Below are 21,485 nucleotides of genomic sequence, written 5' to 3' on the forward strand. Positions count from 1 at the left end.
AAATCTTTACAAAGAAAAAACAAAAATCCCTCTACCTTTAAAGCCAAGTAAAACTTTACTTTAAAAATATGTATAATATGAAAGTCATACATTAAAATAATGACTATTATTGACTGGTGAAAGAGGCATTCCCCCATGGGCCCTGCACATCCCTACGTGTTCCTGTTGAGTGGGCGAAGAATGCAAAGTCTTAACCTCTCTTCACCTGGGCCACTTCTCAGGGCTGTGTTTGCAGCAAGTAACCTTCAGGGATGAGAAGCCTTCCGCCGAGAAACAGGCGCTCACTCCTTGCTATGACAGCAGTGACCTCCCCAGCTCCTAGAACACAACCCACTTCCTGTGCAGACATCTGCAGTGGGGCCTTTACATCGCCCTGGGTGATGTTAGCTTGTAAAGAGGGTGAAATCCAAGATCCTGCACGGTTCTCCACACGGACACTGAAAAAAAAAACCGTTGCTACTATTGAGGTTTTATCTTACCGGATCCAGGTTCTTAAACAGCAGGATGTCTTTGCAAGCTTCTTGCAATCGATTTCTTTGATCGTCAGTTTTGGGATGTATAATCTAAAAGGACACCAAATTAACAATTAGTCTACTCACCTTGCTCTTAAGGGATAAAATTTCCTAGCAGGATACTAGAAGGAAGAACGGTTAGTGCTGAGGTTCACTTTAGGTGACTAGACATTAACTACCAGCCTGCTAAAGAGGGGAAAGTAATAACAGTTCGTCTCAGGGAGGTGGTGTACATTCATCAATACAGTACTTGAAAGTTTTTCAAAGGAGTGTTTCCGCCGGGTTAGCAAGTTCATTCTGTGAGGGTCTGCATTGGCTAATCACTAAAGACACCAAGGCTCCAGCCAGCGGGAACATACAAAAGGACAACATGTTGTAACAGCTATGTTGAAAATCTACACACTGCCTTTATTCTGCTTAATACTCTTTAATACTGTTTCATACTCTTTGCCACTAAACTTAATACTCTTTCAGGATGTAGCTCTTTCCTTCAAGACTTGATAAAGTCTCTAGAAGTGAGTAAATTCTTACCTGTATATTGCCTTAGATGTTAAATACATTTTTATGCACAATGTATATAAAATAACTACGCCCACGGAGACTGCTTTTCCACAGGGAGCAAGCAATCACGCGCTGTCACACCAAGGAGACTACGGATCTGAGGGAGAATGAATCCAACAGTCCTGGTGCGCTCATCTGAGAACGAGTTCAAAGAAAAGCAGTGTACTATTTGCTCAGAAACTTTCGTTCCTGAGGGTAAAGGTCAACAGAACGCCTTCTGTAAGTGCGGCCGGCCAACTCTCCTGAGTCCCTTCCGACCAGCAGAAGGCTCACGGACTTGGCCCCGAAGGCCCATTCTTCTGCGAACGCGGGTACCGTGTAACTGTAAGATGAGTCTGCGAGGCAAGAGATGGTCCTAAAAGCAGAAGACATCGAGTTGGTCTCCTGGAGACCCATACACCACCTTTTCCTATTCTAACGTTGACACGCAGAGTGACTGGAAGAGATGCTGAAGAGCAGGAGCCCCACCATCACAGCAACCAGGATCAGGCGGCGGTGAGCTCTGTGCCCGTGAATGCGTCAAAACGCGCGACGGGAAAGTAAAATCGGCATTTCAAACCCATCTCACATGGCTAAAAATCAGAGGCCCGAGAACAACTGAGGAAATGTACAGTGTATGTGTACTATTTATGTGTGTACTGCTTATATACTATACACACACAAAAAAGCAGTATACACAGTAAACTGCTACCTACTATTAGCCAGTGAGAGAGGACGTTGCTGCCGTTTTTCCTCTAAGGGTAAGGGATAGGCAAACTTTTGTTTCCTATCCAATCAATATTCACCTCAACCTAGATTCTACGACGGCACGTGGGCCCAGAAAAAGCAGATCCTCCTGCCTAAGAACTCACTGCTATACAAAAAGCTTAAAAAATTTGGATACGAACTAAATCATGCCAACCAAAATTCACACGTGCCTACTTCAAATAAGGAAGGCTAACACAATAAAACAAAAAGTTATTTCTCACTTCACAAAAGCCATCTGGAACTTCGAACTGAAGCAATCATAAACGTTTGCCTGCTGAGCAGCTCTATCCTCAGAGAGAAAAGGTTGGGGATGACGTGTCGCTGATGCTGAAACGATCTCCTAGGCCCAAGAGGGAGCCACCTCTGCCCGGGGTGCCACGTCAGCAAACCAAAGCTTAGATAACTCTCGTGTCCCTATAAATGCCCCGCTTTGCCAGAAACACAATATATCCAGTCAGCCAATCCCCCAAAGCCAAGCCAAATCTGGGCTCTACGCTTACTTCCTTGTTCCTTACTCTTTATCCTATAAAAGCTTCCTACCCTCCACCCCATCTTGCAGCTCTCTGGACCCTTGGGAATGGAGACTGCCCACTTCGTGCAGTGTTAAATAATGTTTGTATCACTTAAACTGTCTTTTTAAATCATTTTTAACACCAGCTTGTACCTGCTTTACCCTTGTCATCAATTTGTCTTTCTCTCCTGACCCATTCACTTTGTATTAACACCTCACACAAAACCCCACCTTCTGCTTTGCGGCCACCTAGAGGGGTGGGGTAGGGAGAGTGGGAGGGAGACGCAAGAGGGAGGGGATGTGGGGATATATGTATATGTATAGCTGATTCACTTTGTTATACCACAGAAACTAACACACCATTGTAAAGCAATTATACTCCAATAAAGATGTAAAAAATATATCCATATATATAATGGAAAAGAATCTGAAAAAATTATATATATAATTGAATCACTTTGCTGTACACCTGAAACGTTGTAAATCAACTATATGTCAATAAAAATTTTTTTAAAACCCACCTTTTTCCTCTTCTTTCTCTCTCCAGCTACTTCTCTTCTTATGAATTCATATGTCCAAATCTTGTTTCTCCATCCTGCCACCCCTACTACTGTCTACTGTTCTCCTCTTTGTTTCCCTTTTTCCTTTATTCCGTCTACCTGCCATCACTCCTCAGTGCCCAGAGTCCGTTATCTATCATAGCCTCCACCCCCGGCCATGAAAATCCTGCTCTGCGTCCTGGAAAGCAAACAGTCAGAAATCGGGTGAATCTTTGAAGCTCTGGCTCCCCTGCCCTGTACCAACTGCTCAGAAGACGCTCTCCTACTTCTACAGACTCATTTCCTTCTGTTGGGTTTGGTGTGATCCGACATACAAGATGTGCATCTGGATAACTAAGGCCTCGGCAATGTGCCCGAATGTGATTTTTATTATACTAGAGGCCACTTTGTTTTTTATTAAAATTTATTTCTGATTTCAGGATAAAAATCTTATTGGTTAAACAAATACTGATGTAGCACTTACTATGTGCCTGCCGAGCACTGTTTTAAGGGCTTTAAAAATTTAAAAAGGGCTTTATTACTAGCTTTATCCCAGTAAGAGACCCCATGAAGCAGGTGAATGCTAAGTGAAATGAGTCAGACAGAGAAAGACAAACACCGTGTGATCTCTCAAGAGAAAAAAAGTAAGAAAATTAACTGGCCCAGGTAACTTCTTCCATGTCACACAGTTCAGAAGCAGTAGAGCTGGGATTCAGTGCAGCTGTAGGCTGGCCACAGAGTTCATACTAGAAACCAGGGTCAGCAGACCATGGCCTGAAGGCCAAATTTCTTTTTGCATGACCCCTATGCTAAGAATGATTTTACATTTTTTAATGATTGGGGGAAAAAATCAAAAGAATGTTTCCTGACACATGAAAATTATATGAAATTCAAATTCAAATGTCCAGAAATAAAGTTTTCATGGGTCACAGCCACAGCCGTTCATTTATGTGTTGTCTATGTCTATTTTCCTGCTATAACAGCAGAGCTGAATAGTTGTGACAGAAACAGCACGGCCCCCAGAGCCTAAAGTATTTATTCTCTGAAAATAGTAAAATTCCCCCCAAAAAAAGCTTTACAGGAAAAGTCTGTCAACGCCTGCCATAACCTCTGTTGCCTTTCAATTAAAAAAAAATTAGAAAAACAATCAGTAACACTGACTTACATGTTTTCTTTAAAGGAAACACCGTGCATCTATTTTGTTAAGCAAGGCAAGTCTGTACAAGATATTTTCATATCTGTCCAATCTATTCTCATACCTGTCCAATCTATTCTCCACACAGAGGTGAAAGTAATCTTTTAAAACTTTAACTCAGAACACCGCATTCTCCAGATTAAAACCTTAATGGAGTCCATCACATTCACAGAGAATTAATCCCCACTCCTTCTCCACCCTCACCTCAGCCACTCAGCCGCAGCCACAGCTGCCTTTATTCAGAGCCTCCGACTCCTCCCACTCTGATGGGCTTGGGTCAACCCCAAGTGCACTCCTGGGCTTTTGGCAAGACACTCTCCACGTACATCCTCTGGTCTCACTTCAAGGAGCCCTTCTCCAACTATTCCATTTCATTAGGGATGCTGTTGATCTGGGGGGTTTGGTTTGGTTTTAATTCCTACACCCTGTTACACTGTCTTTTTAGCACTTCGTATTTTGTGACTGTTAATCTACTAGCTTGTGGTCGGCTTCTGCTATTAAGACTCTAAGCTCCAAGATGGCAAGAACTCCATCGTGCTCACCACTGTATACCCAGCACCCGGCCAGATATGCAGAAGGCACTCCCAAAACACTTCAGGGAATAACAGAAGAAAGAAATGCTCCACTCTTAAATTTACCAGCTCTTCTCTGCCAGTTTCTACATGCTAGATGTATAGAACCCTTATATTTTCATTTGTTAAAGGTATTCCAACCAAAATCTAATTTGTTGTTTTCCAAAATCAGTCTTAAGTGTTTGAATTTTCTTTGAATACACATCAAAGAATAAGTATCTATTTATACTACTCTGAGATTTTGGGATTTGATAATATAAATAGGGTCTCTAAAATAAGACAAAATGTCCAAATGAAATGTTAGTTTATCAAAATACACTTCATGTTTTCCTTACAGACATTTTCCAGTATCAGTTTAGAGCCAATTAAATTTTGAAATCTGTAATAATCATTTCCAAGGGCTATGGTACAAGTGCCTTATAGTATCTAAGACAAAAAATATTAAAATATTTTAATATGTATTAAAATGTTTAATATTTTATTTTAGTATATAAAAAAAATTACAGTTTTTAGTAGAGAAGAGTCAACCTAATGGAGAACCCAAGACACTTCATTATAATGATTAATATATCATTAATAAATTAATTTAAAAAATTAAAGTAACATTGAAGGGTGTTACAGGGACAACTCAGGGTGAATGCCCAACCCACAAAGATGCCTCCTTCTCTAGGAACTGCCCTCATTTATTTTTTTAAACATTTTTTAAAAATTTAAGCATTAAAAAAAAAATTTAAGTATGGTTAATTTACAATGTTATGTTAGTTTCGGGTATACAGCAAAGCGATTCAGTTATATATACATATATATTTTTTTCAGATTCTTTTCCATTATAGGTTATTACAGGATATTGAATATAGTTCCCTGTGCTATACAGTAGGTCCTTGTTGGTTATCTATTTTATATATAGATAGTACTGTGTATATGTTAATCCCAAACTCCTAATTTATCTCCACCCCACCCCATTCTTCCCATTTGGTAACCCTAAGTTTGTTTCTATGTCTGTGAGTCTATTTCTGTTTTGTAAATAAGTTCATTTACATCATTTTAGATTCCACATGTAAGTGATATCATATGATACTTGTCTCTCTCTGTCTGACTTACTTCACTTAATAGAATAATCTCTAGGTCCATCCATGTTGCTGCAAATGTCATTATTTCATTCTTTTTTATGGCTGAGTAATATTCCCTTGTATATATGTACCACACCTTCTTTATCCATTCCTTTGTCAGTGGACATTTAGGTGGCTTCCATGTCTTGGCTGTCGTAAATAGTGCTGCTATGAACATAAGGGTGCATGTGTCTTTTTGAATTAAGAGTTTTCTCTGGGTATATGCCCAAGAGTAGGCTTGCAGGATGCCCTCATTTATAAGTGGGGTCCCCCAGCCAAAGTCAAGTCTGTGAGAAACTCTCCACAGGGAAGCTGGGATTTTGAACTGAGAGAGACACAATAAGAGTGACGGGCAGCTGAGTCCCTTTCAATGTCGATACTCTTAGGTGCTGCACAAATGCTGTGGAAGGACCCCAGAGGGGGCTGGCTCCTGCCTGCTAGCCACAGCCTAGGGTTTTCTTTAACACTTTCAGGAATTCTACAAGATTTCCAAGCATATGTCCAATAATTCCCCAATGTTTTCTTTTGTATTTAATCTCAATGTGATTGTTTTATTCCCACAGCCAAATGAATTTTAACTGGTATAGCCTCCCCAACAAGACTGTTAGAAATTAGTTGGAGTGATCCAGCCAAACACCTTATCAATCACGTGGACCAAATGGTAGCTAACAGTTTTCGAGTCTATGAGATACTGTATATTGTTTTCAAACTGTATTTTTAAATGTTCTTTCCAATTTAGATTTTTACTAAGCTAAACAAGCTCATCAAACATCTCAATTATCAAGTTTTATCATATACATTTATACACAAAGAACATTGTCTTCGAAGTCACCCACTAGTGTTTCTGCGAGATACATAAATAAAGTGTAGGAGAGGGGAGGGTTTTTCAGACTACATGGAGGGGTAACAGCACATTACACATTAGAGACGATACCGTGATCCTAAGGCAACATAATTTTCAGACTGGAATTTATGGACCTGATCAAAATATGTAAGTTATATACTGAGAAATGAACACTGCAAGTCTGGTGCTGCGAATCCCCATGGGGACAGGAGTGAAATGGGATTTTTCTCCAAAATCTTCTGTGTCATTTAAAGCTCCTGATCTTTCTACCACTGGATTTTATTTATATTTCAGGGAGCTTAATGATGTAATGACTTAGGGATCCAGTATCTGCTTTTCTATATTAAAACTTAATCTTACTTTAAGTATTTTTCAGAGCTACAGCAACAGATTTTTGTTTTTATTTAAGGCCAAATAGAAGAAAACAAACTTTTGCAAAATATGTACTCAAAAAAAAAAAAAGGTACATGATTACTTTCCATTTCCAGGCTCAGTAATCTCCTATTGAGTTTACTTTCTACTAAATAAATAATAGGAGAATGGAGTTAAAGGACACAGCTTAAAAACTGTTTCAAACCAAACTGGACAAACTCTTGCGAAAACTTTAAGACCTCCAAGAAATCAGCTTCTGAGCAAACTATCAGACTCACAGATTTTAAAACACAGTAACTGCTGTACTGACATTTTAGATGTAATTTTACTGTGATTTTTTGTTGTTGTTTCAGAGTAAGCTTCTGTTGTGATAAAACAGTAGGAGCAGAAGGCTTTTCCCAGCGTTTTTCTTTCCTAGAAATACTTACTTGTCTAAGAAAAATAACATTATCACTTTGGGAAAGATAGCTAAAAACATTTTTCATCACAGACTATATTTTTGCAAGAGAAATAAAACCACAACTTCAGTGAGTTTTTATGTTCATCTTTCCTCTTATCCAAAGAGGGAGATGCTTTGGATTGAAGTAATTATACAGAACATGAAGAAGAAGTAAACTATCAGGAGATAAGACTAGGAAAAGAAACAGTCAAAATAATTCCATTATGCCCCCTGTTAACCTATATGCCTGTTAACATCTTTTCTATTATTATTTTCTTTATCCAATACGGGAGTATAATTTAAAATTAACGCATTCAGTAAATTACATACCCTGGACTCAGCATCGTCTTCTTCTTCATCAGGATTATAAGCTTCTGCACATACTATAAAAATAAAAATGGACATTTTAAAGATTCCTTCACCAAGAAACATTCTACAATAAATATATCTTGAAAAATTAGTGAACAAAAAGAGGGCTGTGGTGTAAAAAACCATTAATTCACCTCATCCAGGGCAAGCAGTCTACCCCCCAAAGCCAGTTTGCTATTGCAATTTATAAGGAATTTACTAAAATATAAAGCTGTACTTTAAGACACTGATAACTGCTTCCTTTCTCTTATTCAGAGAAACATAGCTAACCTCTTTCACCTTCATTTCCAAGCTAGAGAAATGCATAAGATCAAAAACTTACCTGAAAGAACACACACAAAGTCTAAGTTTGCTTTGAAATGATCAATTTAATCAAGCAGTTATGAGTAACTTTCATAAATTATCATAACTCAATCTTCCAGGAACAAATGCTATTAATATTTTGCATATTCCTTTCCAGTCTTTATTCTGAGCTGAGTTCATACCGCATCCACAATTTTAAAACCTGCTGTTTCATTTAACACTTAAGAATTCTGTATGTCATTAGAAACATTTTGTAAATATTGTTTTAAGGATTGCTAACTAGTTACCATAAGCTATAATTTACCACACCCCTAATGCTAGACACGAAGCTGGCTTCTGTTAAAACAACCTTGCAATAAACATCTTCATGCATAAACATTTGTCTACATTTCAGATTATGCTGTGGAATTATTCCCAAATGTTATTTTGGGGGCTAAAAGGTATGACAACTTTTAAGGCATATTTATCACCATGTTTCCTCCCAATGGGATTATACCCATCCAGTGTCCTATAAGCAATGTGTAAGGAGACTCCTCTAAATGGTACCACAGACTTAGATATTAATGCTCAAACTCTCTGCCAATTTAAATGAAAAAAGATCTAAATTTTTAAGTATTACTGAATTTGAACAATGTTCAAATGATTGTAAGCGGACTGTATTTCCTCTTTTGTCCCTATGTCTGAGGCATTTATTTTTGTATTTGGTTTTCTTTTTGACTTATACCAGTTTCTCAATACCACTTTGTCATATTTCTTATAATCATTTTATCCAGTTTGCTTTTTTTTTTGGCCACACCATGTGCCTTTCAAGATCTTAGGTACCCGACCAAGGATTGATCCAGGGCCATGGCAGTGAAAGCACGGAGTCCTGACCAGGGGACGACCAGGGAATTCCCTCCAGTTTGCTTTTTAACTATAATTACCAATTTTTTTTTTGTCTTTGTTTTTTTGATCAATTATGCATGCTGTTTGTTTTTAATGTAATGACATCAGGGAAGAAAATTCCCCAATATGATTTAAACCCAATTTTAAACATCACAAAAGTACCACTGCTTTTGAGTTGGGTATTTGTAAATCTTCTTTATTTGCATATCTACAGATCTGTCACTTCTCTTCTTTCAGTTTGTAAAGGTAGACCTTTTTACATTTACCCTTTAATCCATGTGGGCTTGATTCTGGCATGGATGTAGAAATAAGAGCAGAGGACAGGTGAAAGGCTGACCAATGTCTTTCCAGGGGCCTCAAGATGGTCCCAGGAGTATTGTCATCTTTAGCTCAACGACTGTCATTACTATTACAAAACCTGCCAGTAGCTTTCTTTTCTCCAGGCATTGCTCTATACACCTAAGCCAGTGAGTGCTTCTTAACCAGGGCCTATTCTGCCCCCCAGCATGACATTTAGGCAATGTCTGGAGACATTTTGGTTGTCACAGTTGTGGGACGTTAAGAGGAAGCTGCTGGGGGAGGCTAGGGATGCTGCTAGACGCCCCGCCCCGCACAGTACAGCTCCCTCCCCACCTCTCCCCCAAGAAAGAATGACCTGGTCCAAAATGTCAACAGTGCTGAAGCTGAGAAACCCTGACCTGGTGTACATTTTCCCCTTCAATCTCACAACAACCCTAAGATAGGTGTCCTATCACCACCTGGCAGATGAAAGAACAGGGCACAGTTACGTATCTTGGCCAACATCACACAACATCGTACATCATCTTGTAGCACCACAGGACTTGACCCTAGGGCTGTCTGGCTGATTCCAAAGGCCGTGTTCTTTTCTTTTTCTTAATGTTTTAGAAAGCGGCTTTATTGAGATATAATTCACATGCCATACAATTTGCCCATGAAAAGCGTGCATTCAATGCGTTTTGGTATACTACATTATAACTTTTAAAAACTGTGGCAGAATATATATAACACAAAATTTGCCATTTTTAAGTATACAATTCAGTGGCATTAAGTACATGCACAATGTTGTATAACCACCACCACTATTTATATCCAAAACGTTTTCATTACCCTAAGCAAAAACTCTGAAACCATAAGGCAACAACTCCCCATTCCTCCTGTCCCCCACCCCTGGTAACCTCTAATCTTCTTTCAGACTCTATGAATTTGACTGTTCTAGGTACCTCACGTAAGCGGAATCATATAATATTTGTCCTTTGTGGCTGGCTTATTTCATTTAGCATGATGGCTTCCAGGTTCATCCATGTTGTAGCAGGCGTTAGAATCTCATTCCTTTTTATGCAAAGGCCTTGTCCTTAACCACTGTTCTGTGCATGACGGCTTTGGTGAATTCACCAGCTCAATGCCTGGACATCAGCGTTCCGCCTCAGAAACCTAACAGAAGGGGACCGTCTTCCCGGGACAGGCTCCCATTAAAGAACCTCACTGACGCATATCACCAGAATGGCAGCTTAGTAACTAACTTCCCGAATCAGTATGGAGTCAGCGTGACCAGCCAGCTCTGTCCCTGCAGGAAGACCATAGGAGAAGCCAAATCACAATTAAAAGGTTCCTTGGTGAGAAGGAGATGGGAGGAAGAGAGAGTCTGTCAAATAAATTGACTATTGAATGCGTCAGTCTGGGACAACCCAAGGCATCCCTACACAGTACACATGGTCCTGCTCCTGTGGCCCAGACTCTTGAAATGTGTTGCTGCAATTTTCCTAAAAGCAGGACAGCATCTACCTCTAAAGTTTGGCTCCGTAACTTTCTGTTTCCATGTCTGACCAACCTCACTGGCAGGACTGACACATAATCTGCAGGGCTCAGTGCAAAATGAAAATATACGCCCGTTTTCAAAAGTTAAGATTTTTAAGAGGGCAAGAGCAGAACACTAAACCAAATTAGAGGCCCTTGTGAGGGTGGGGTCCGTGAAGTCAACCACTGTCATAGGATCTATATGTTCAGTGAGGTGATAGCGTCGATAAGATACTATGTTCTTCGAGGTAACCTGTTATATAGAGCCTTGATCCATTAGTGTTGATCTTAAGTTTTAATTCACAGAATGAAATCTTAATCCTCTAATTTCTAAGTTTCAAGCCCCTAAATGCTGACTAAAAATCATCACTAGTAAGAATCTATTTTCTTTCTAAATAACTTATCAATTGCCCCAGTATTATTTATTACTTAACACCCTTCTGATCTGTGATACCTACCTTATCACATGTTTGTTTATTTCTGGGCTATCCATTTCACTGAACCATTTATTGTGCCAATATTACAAGGTTTAGTTCTTGGCACTGATGTGCAATTGTTTCACTATATTAAAATTCACCTACTGCCACCTCCTACACCCAAATCAAAATACAGCACCTGCAGTTTTGTGCACAGCCATGGTGGCTCACACCTCCTTATCTTCACTGACACAGTCTCCTCCTCTCCAAGCCATCCCTTCTCTCCAGCCCCAACTAAAAAGTCAGATTAAGAGTCACCTGTTGACCTCTCACCTACACAGGGCTAACTCAGGATACCCCACTGCTGTGCTCCCTTTGCACTGTCCCTAGAGTGTGGGCACAGCTCATTACCATCACCTACCACACTTCACTCTACCAAAGACATTACCACCTGTTGCCCCTTCAGGCTGGAACTGCAGCCCTTCAGGGACTGACTGTGTGCTTTGTTCATTTCTATATTTCCCTGGCACTGACTTGGCACAGTGCCTGGCTCAATGCATTTTTTTGAATGAATGACTGATTGATGAACAAATAAGCTTGACAGTCCTTGAAGGCAAGCACAATGTCTCTTTTAAACATCTCCCAGTAGTCTACCTGTATTATACACTCTCAAACAAACACACATAGAATGAATGAATGAATGAATAAAAAGTTGTTCTTTTTTGTTAAAATATCCTACACCATTTGTCCAAAAAAATGGGGACAGAGAGGTTGAGTGAAAATGAGGACCTTTTGTCTTGTTCACCAAGGGGCCAAGCACAGAGATTAGGAGTTCAGTAAATATCTACACAAGGAATGAATGGATGAAAGACTATGTCTAGATGGACCCTCAAACCAAAGCCTCCAGATAACCTGAGCTGCCTCGAATGTTTTTCTGAATTGTACCCCCTCCCTCCTGGGCAATCTGAAATTGAGCTGAAGCTATATATTCTATTCTTTGTTTGGCAATTACACAGTAATGAAGAGCAGAGTCTTTTTCTTTATGTGAACCCTACACTGAGTTTTTCCTGTCATGTTGTGCATATATGTATTTCGATAATACATTAGTCATCTAGAATGCTCCAAGAATTTAAGTAGTTTCCCACATTGCAGACAGTGTAATGTGCACTGGTGCAGCCAGACAACTGTAGACAAGGGACAAGGGTTTTTTTCCTCCTGGTGCCAAATACATGTTGTCTTTTCCAACACCATTTCTCCAACTCTCTGACACCAACCGAATGTCCAACAATTCAATTCAATTCTGACACTACCTACCCGCAGTTAGCATCAGATCCCACACGTTAAAGGGCTCAGTCCCACAAGAGTGCCCCCACTTCAGACACCAGTCACAATTCCCAAGCTACCCATACTTCTGACCGACCAGCTGTAAACTGGGGGTTCCCACGACACCCTCCTCAGGTTTGATAATTCACTAGAATGACTCACAGAACTCAGGAAGTGCTTTCCTTACTCTTACTGGTTTATTGTAAAGGATACAACTCAAGTACAGCCAAATGGATGAGAGGCACAGAGCAAGGTATAGTGGGAGGGGGTCGATGCCCTTTCTGGGTGTGCCACTCTCCCAGCTCTTTGATGTGCTCCCCATTGTGCAAGCTCTCTGCACCCTGTCATTTAGAGGTTTCTATGGAGGTTTTATTACATGGGCACCAAGTGGTAAATCATTGGCCTTTGCTGATTAAACCCATCTCCACTCTCTCTCCCCTTCTCCGAGGCTGGGCTGAAAGCTCCAAGCTTCCAATCAAAGTTTGGTCTTTCTGGGACCAGCCCCCATTCTGAAGTTATCCAGGAGCCCCTGAGCCAAGAATCACTGGTTAGCACACCAAAGAAACTCAGGAGATCCCAAGGGGTTTGGAAGCTCTGTGCCAGGCGCTGGGACAAAGACCAAGTTAGCCCTCTTATTGTACCGCACAAGGGATTACACCAACTCCCAGGGTTTTTCACCAAGTGCCCACTATACTTTGTCAGGAATGTATAAAAATCAGTACAGTCAAAACAACTGTGACCTGGACAAGTTTACATAACCCTGTGCGCTCTGACAAAGCTAACAAAGAATAAAGGAAGCAGACCGAGCCCCATGAGTCACTGGGCCTCAGCACCTGGCACGGAGCCTTGCACACAGTATACCCTCAATAAATATTTGCTGAAGGAATCAAAAGCAAATGCGGCCTGTACAGAAAGACTGCATGGTTTAGAGGCCTAAAACCTAGGGAAAAATGGACTTCTACAAAATATATGAAATTTACTTTCCCAATGTTCTCAATACACTAAGATTCCAGCACACTTATTTAAATGATAATCAGATTAAAATAAAGCTATTATAAAAGCACAGGTGTATTAGACAACAGAGTTCTGATTCAATATGGTTAAACTTAGCTTATTGAAGTGGAAATGTCCTCCTACAAAGGGAAATAAATGTACCTTTTACAAATACTAGTTTAAGGCATGCATTTTCCAACAAGAAGATTAGCTGCAGGAAGGGGCAAAAAAAACAACAACCCTTTTTTTTCAATGTAAAACACAGATATACATGCAATTCTTAACCAGATATATAGTATATCTGTTGTATTAAAGTTTCATGGGGGGTGTGGCAGTTAGGGAGAGAAAGTCTAAGAAGACTTGGGGTAGATGCAACGATACAAATAAGATTGCGCAACACGGGTATACAGGTCTACTAGTTATAAGTAAGTAAAGGGAAGAGGCACAATGACAAGCCATAAACTTTCCCCCTCCCCGCTTCACTCACATTTTTGCCCAGGTAACTTGGTACCTATCCGCTGTGACGTATCAGTGATCACCTTAGAGTGTAATTCACAAAGCAAAAGCATTTGGACAATATGTCAAAATACAGAAGTTCACATTTAGATCCCAAATCACATTCAAGCGAAAGGACCCACAGGAAATCTGATTTATTCATGCAAAAAAATAGTTTTTGAAATGTGGGAGGTGATGCAAAAAAGAACGATGCAAAGTACCTATATTATCACTCTGTATTATACTATGTAAGTTGTTACATCTATGTATTTTATATCACTTTATTTTTTTAATTTTTATTGAAATATAGTTGATTTATAACATTGTGTTAGTTTCAGGTATACAGCAAAGTGATTCAGTTATACATACATGTGTCTTTTTTTAGATTCTTTTCCATTATAGTTATTATAAGATATTGAGTATAGTTCCCTGTGCTATACAGTAGGTACTTGTTGACAAATATTATATAGAACTATGTACCACGTATAAACCATTTGTTCTCTAGGCGATCACAGACTAGAAAACAAGAAAACAGAAATAGAATAACCACAATAACATTAGTGCCACGATGGAGGTGTGTACAAAGTATGTAGGAGTACAGAAGAGAAAGGGGTGATCTGCTGCTCATAGAACAAGGCTTTGCAGAAAAACAGACTCCCTAAATAGTTAATGAAGAATGGGAAGAAGTTTCCTGAGAAAAGAGGAGATCGTTTTGTTCACTGCTGTATTTCTAGCACTTGGAAGAGTGAATGGGACACAGTAAATGTTAACAAAAATGGCTGAAGAAATGAATAGTTATTCTAATATCTCTTCATTGCCCCTTAGACCTATGGAAACTGCATCTGTCAGGGTAGACTGGCTTATGCTACAGTAACAAGCATCCCCAAATCGTCGTGAAAACAACAGAAGTTTACATCTTGCCTACACTATATGTCCATCTCAGGACAGTGGGTACTCTGCCCCATGTGTTCTTTACAGAGGGATGCAGGCTGACAGAGCTGCCACCATTTAGAATGTCACCAGTCCCCAAAACAGTGGCAAATTACTCACTGGCTCCTGATGGGGCTCAAGACACAGCACCCCAAAACATGGTACCCCAAAACACGGCACACTGGCATACTATCTTAGGCTGAGGGAGTTTGAGAAAATGTCAGAAGCAGGGAGGTCACTCTGACCTTCATCCCCTTCCCCTGCCTTTCTTCCCTGAAAGTAGGAGATAAACCTCCCATGTGAAAGATACCTTCTCCCTGTACCAGGAGGAAGGGAGACATTCTTATCACCAGGGCAGAGAACGCTGTATAAACAAACCTTGTTACTCCTTCACCATTTAATTATCCACAGCCCAAATCCTTTGTCTGGTCAATTATTCACAAATTTACAGTTTTTTTGTCTAAAAGGTGTAAAAGCCTCCTGCTATGGTCACTTCTTTGGGTCTTCATTTTCTCGTGAAGGCTCCCGTGTATATGTAAAACTTCAATAAAATGTGTATGCTTTTCTTCTCTTAATCTTGTCAGTTTAATTCTTAAGCCCAGCCAGAGACCCAAAGAGGGTACTGGAGAATTCTTCCTCCCCTCTGCTCCCAAAGCTTCAGCGTGGAAGTGATGCATGTCACCTCTGCCAATAAGGAATGTACATCACATTTCATAGGACAAGTGACATGATCTTTCCTAATGTCACAGAGACATGGAAGTGTGATCTTACCATGTGCCCAGAGGAGAGAACACCATCTGATGGCCCTAAACCCAAGGGTTCCTCTCCCTCCTTCTCTCTCTATTAGGGGCTTAGAAGGGGAGGGAGAGAGAGAGTATTGAAATCAACCTTACAGTTTACTTACAAACAGTGAAAAAAAACTTAACTTAAAAATCTACAGGGTAAGGGTGGCGCAGTGGTTAAGAACCCGTTTGCCAATGCAGGGGACATGGGTTCAAGCCCTGGTTCGGGAAGATCCCACTTGCCGCAGAGCAACTAAACCCATGTGCCACAACTACTGAGCCTGTGCTCTAGAGCCCATGATCCACAACTACTGAGCCTGTGCTCTAGAGCCTGCGAGCCACAACTACTGAGCCTGTGCTCTAGAGCCTGCGAGCCACAACTACTGGAGCCTGCGCGCCTAGAGCCCGTGCTCCACAACAAGAGAGGCCACTGCAACGAGAAGCCTGCGCACCGCAACGAAGAGTAGCACCCGCTCGCCGCAACTAGAGAAAGCCTGTGCACAGCAACAAAGACCCAACTCAGCCATAAATAAATAAATAAATAAATAAATAAATAATAAATAAATAAATAAATCTACAGAGTAAGCCTCATAAACTCTGAGCAGAATCATTACCATTTCCTTAAAACTGCCATTCAAATATTAATTTACTATTCAGTTATTCAATATATAACTTAACATTTTACTATCTCCTGCAACAAAACATTAAAAGTCATTATAGGGGCTTCCCTGGTGGCGCAGTGGTTAAGAACCCGCCTGCCAACACAGGGGACACGGGTTCAATCCCTGGTCTGGGAAGATCCCACATGCCGCAGAGCAACTAAGCCAGTGCGCCACAACTACTGAGCCTGTGCTCTAGAGCCCACGAGCCACAACTACTGAAGCCCACGCGCCTAGAGCCCATGCTCTGCAACAAGAGAAGCTACCTCAATGAGAAGCCTGAGTACCCCAATGAAGAGTAGCCCCCACTTGCTGCAACTAGAGGAAGCCCACGTGCAGCAATGAAGACCTAATGCAGCCAAAAATAAAATAAATAAATTTTTAAAAACTCATTATAATCTACTATGTTACTGCCTATATTTCGGCTATAATACAAAAAGAGCAATATAAACACATCCTGAACTTATCTTGCAGGAATGTTAGCAGGCTTCATTAAATAGTACTTAAGCGAATATTTAATTCCCAAATCAGTTATGTTCATGTCAGAAAAATTTTAAAGATTTTAGCAAAGCTACTTAACTGTATAATCCTGTCTTGGTGAAATGAAAGAAATACAGCTTCCACTTAATCTAGCTGGTTTTACCTCTCCCCAAGGTTATCAATGGGGCTTTAAGAATCAGCCCCTCAAAACCATCTTCTGGTTCTCTATAAAAAATTTTTTTTATTTTATATTGGAATACAGTTGATTTACAATGTTGTGTTAGTTACAGGTGTACAGCAAAGTGATTTAGTTATATTTATCAAGAACCATTCATACCTCACAAGTAAACCACCATGTTCAGGACACTACTGGATCAGTGTCACTAAGATACATAAATGAGCAGCAACAGAGAGCTTCAAACAAATGAGAATTTGCCCATCACTTGCTATTTTCCTATTATTAAAGCTACAGAAACCAAAACATTCTTTAATCTGTTTTTTAAAAAACATGTAGGAAGCAACCTAAATGTCCATCGATAGACAAATGGATAAAGAAGATATGGTATATATATAAATATATATATGCATACATTTATATATACACAGTGAAGTATTACACAGCCATAAAAAAATGGAATCTTGCCATTTGTGACAACATGGAAGGATCTAGACAGTATTATGCTAAGTGAGATAAGCCATACAAATAAAGACAAATACTGCATGATTTGACTTACATGCAGAATCTAAGAAGCAAAACAACCAAACCAAGCCAAAACAAAAACAGACTAACAGACACAGAGAACAAAACAAGTGGTTGCCAGAAGGGAGGTGTTAGGGGGGATGAAATAAGTGAAGGGGATTAAGAGGTACAAACCTCCAGTTTTACAATAAGTCACAGGGATGTAATACACAGCATAAGGAATATGGTCAATAGTATTGCAAGAACTCTGTATGCGGACAGGTATTACTAGACTTATCCTGGTGATCATTTCATAATGTATATAAACATCAAATCATTATGTAGTAAACCTGACACTAACATAATATTGTATATAAACTGTATTTTTTTAAGTGTAAATTTTTCTTCAAAAATGCCTCCCAAGGAAAATCAAAGGACTAACTACGTCACAACCCATATACACATGGCAAGTAAATTTTTATTCTAGACTTGGGTTCCAAATCAATGAAAAACTTTAGTTATGAAGTACGTGGACTCAATCATTGAATCTATCCCCAATCCATTTTCTTTCCACCACATGTTCAACCCGTATACATTCAGTCTATAAAATATCCATCACCTCTTTTTTTTTTTTTTCTGTGGTACGCGGGCCTCTCACTGCTGCGGCCTCTCCCGCTGCGGAGCACAGGCTCCGGACGCGCAGGCTCAGCGGCCATGGCTCACAGGCCCAGCCGCTCCACGGCATGTGGGATCCTCCTGGACCGGGGCACGAACCCTTGTCCCCTGCAACAGCAGGCGGCCTCTCACCCACTGCGCCACCAGGGAAGCCCCATCACCTCTTTTAATAACTAACTCGTTTATAAGGAGTATGGCACAATTAAGAGGACAAAGAATTCAACAGGTTTATAAAAAGAAGCATGTCAATCAACATGAAGTGTTTCTGTGAGGAGGAATCCAGAATAGGATAGGCTCAAATACTCTACAGAATACCACTGCTCATAAGCTATGAGTAGCGTGTGGGATTCAGAGAATGGAGGAAACACCATATGTGCCCTCACTCCCTCTCACATGGAACAATGGTCCCCCTGTAGCTACTGACATTCCTTCCATCAGTAAGGATTTAAGAAAATTAACAATGTGAAGATCCAAGAAAGGTCGAGTGCATGTAATCAAAGGACCCAATTTCTGGGTATTTTCCAGATCATATATTCCAAACAAGTGTTCTTTAAGTAAAAGTATAAAAACTTACAAATGACCAAGAGTAAGACAAATAGATACAATAAAAGAGACTTAAGAATAATTCTGAGAACATATTTTGATAACCATTAATACTTCAAAGCCCTTGTATGTGCTTGCTACTAGTCACTACAATTCCTCAAAGATATTCTCCAGAACTATTAAGTGGCAGACAGCAAGTGGATCTGTTTGTACTAGAGGACAGTGGTATAACAGAAATTATATTTATGCTTTGCTGAAAAACTTCTGAGAATTATATTTGATGCATAGTGTGGGTTTTCAGAAATTAATAGCCAAGGAGAAATCAAAAAAGATTTCTAGTTCTTTGATTAAAAGGCCAGCAAACAGTTTCCTAAGAGTCTGTGCAAATGCTCTATTGTTCAGATAATGTGATCACCTCTTGGCATTGGTCTGAGACCTTGAATCACATTAAAGTAATATGAATACAAGTTCTAGCTGATAATGAATGATATATTTATCAAAATAGAATTTTGTCCTTCAGACACAGCAGAGCTACTTAAAGCTTGAAAATAATTTTGTTTACTGTTTGAGACTAACACTGCCTAACATGCCTATGAGAGGATTACAGGAACAGAAAAACTACAGATTCTTCTAATTTATTAATAAACTTTCAGAACCAGTATCATTTGTCAAGATGATTCTTGGATGTAATATTTGGACTTAAATATAGCCAGAGTTACAGGAAAATAGTTTAGTCAATTCCCAGCTTCCAGATTTAGTAATAAAACTAAATGTAAGCAGTACAGGAATATCTTTCAGTTAAGTCTCTCTATGTGATTATCAGAAGTCTAATAAGAATTTCGATGCTATTTTAGAAAAATATCATCTAACCGTAACAAGACAATGCATACTAACATCCAAACACTTATAATATATAATATATATATACAAGTAAAAGCAAGTCAGTCTACCTTATTCATTATTTAAAGTCAAAAGAAATTAATCCTAATAAACAGCTTAGTAGGATTTTCTTCTCTGAGCAAAGAAAAAATCCATTTCTAATTTTTAAAGGAAAACTTCAAAAAAAAGTCAAGATTTGTGAGGCAATGAATGATAATGAATTTAAAAGAATTTTTACTTTAAAAAATGATATAAAGATAAGATAGGAGATACAGAAACAAAATAGCAATTAAGCATTTAAAATCTAATAAATTAGCAAAATGACATGATTTTACCCAAATTTCATTTTGGAGAGGGTGCACAGCTTAGAGTGAACTTTTTCATATGCTGCTGTGAAACTCTAAGCAGGGGGTGGGGTGGAGATGGAGGGGTCAGTCTGAAAATAGTTATTAAAAGCCTTGAAAATGTTCGTGCTCAATTCAGCAAGTGCTCTGCAAGTAATCTAATCTGAAGACATCCTGACAGCTGAAAACAGAAGAAATGTAAATTCCCAACAATAAACAAATGAATTATGATAGATATCCATACATACTACTGATATACTCTACATCCATTTAAAGATTGTGCTTTACAAAAATATCTAATAACATAGGAAGATGTTCACCAAATCTGAATTAGGTCGTTTTTTTGTTTGTTTGTTTGTTTAAAAAAACAGGTTTCAAGACAGATAGATAAATGACCTGAGCCCACAGACAGTATGCATGAAGTCTGCAGAGGAGATACCAGAGTGCATATGGTGGTTTTTTTCTTCAAGGTGTGATTGTGATGATTCTAATTTTCCTATTTGTGCCTTCCTAGGTTTTCCTCTTTTTCAATGTGCTGTGTTTATAATCAGAAGTAAAGGGTTTTTTTTTTCCAAAAAGAGATGATTGTAAAACTCTTTGAAACATTCATATCTCAAACATAAAAGGGCTTCTTAAAAACATAATAAATGTTACCTTGCTAAAAATCTTTCTTTTAAATGCATCTAATCCTTTTTCAAAATTACTTTTATAATTTAATACTTCCTAAAAACATATAGCTTCTTCAATTGGCAGAATCAAGGTACAAAAACTTATTAGAAAGTAGTTAGGAAAAAAAATCTCATTAAGGATATTATTGTAAAACTGAACTCTTTCTAATAGAACTTTTCACATAAAATAAAAATACTGACTTGATGTCTACCTTAATCTTCTAATAATATGGCTTCCTCTACACCTTGAATACTAGAAAACCATCTTCAGGTGTTCAGAACAGCAGAGTGAGGAGTATGGCAACTCCTCACCCCAAAAGCAGTGATAAAACAAAATACAATTTTCACAAAAAAAAGTAAAACAAAAACATTTCAGGACTCTGGAAATCAACTGAAGGCATACAAATTGAAAAGCATTTATTCATGAAAAACTACTGAACCTCAAGTTAGAACAGCAGGACTGTAAAAACACTCCTGCGCTCTTTCTTTACTCCCAGCTACTACCACATTCACAACACTTCTGACACCACACGTGAGAGAGAGCTGATTCCCACACTGACCAATCCTTCTTCAATAGCCGATGTCCACAATTGCATTCAGTTCTGACACTATCTACCTGGAGTTAGCATCAGATCCCACAAGTCAAGGGTTTAGTTCCACAAGACCCCCCCCCCAACTTGAGATGCCAATCACAAGTAGTAGGTCCCCAGGTTACGCACAACTTATGTCCAACGTGGCTATATATTTTAGGTCTCCAAGGCCCCCTCCTTGGATTTGATCATTTGCAAGAACAGCTCACAAAACTCAGGGGAACATGTTTACCAGTTTATTATATAATAAAGGATA

At 39.2% G+C, this 21,485-nt stretch overlaps 1 protein-coding gene across 2 annotated transcripts in view; it reads right to left on the bottom strand.

Moving 5' to 3' along the window:
* The window catches only part of PRKAR2B (protein kinase cAMP-dependent type II regulatory subunit beta), a 108,443-nt gene that overhangs the window by 31,301 nt on the left and 55,657 nt on the right, over nucleotides 1–21,485 (bottom strand). Inside the window, exons 3-4 of one of the 2 annotated variants that reach the window (XM_082846738.1) lie at nucleotides 7,732–7,784; nucleotides 480–563 (exon numbers count right to left, since the gene is read on the bottom strand). In XM_082846738.1, the coding sequence (XP_082702864.1) occupies nucleotides 480–563; nucleotides 7,732–7,784 (137 nt within the window). Of the gene's footprint in view, nucleotides 1–479; nucleotides 564–7,731; nucleotides 7,878–21,485 lie in introns of both variants that reach the window. The other variant, XM_082846737.1, reaches the window with a different exon arrangement.

The sequence above is a fragment of the Leucopleurus acutus genome (assembly GCF_964270905.1).
Source record: "Leucopleurus acutus genome assembly, chromosome: 9".
NCBI lineage: Eukaryota > Metazoa > Chordata > Mammalia > Artiodactyla > Delphinidae > Leucopleurus > Leucopleurus acutus.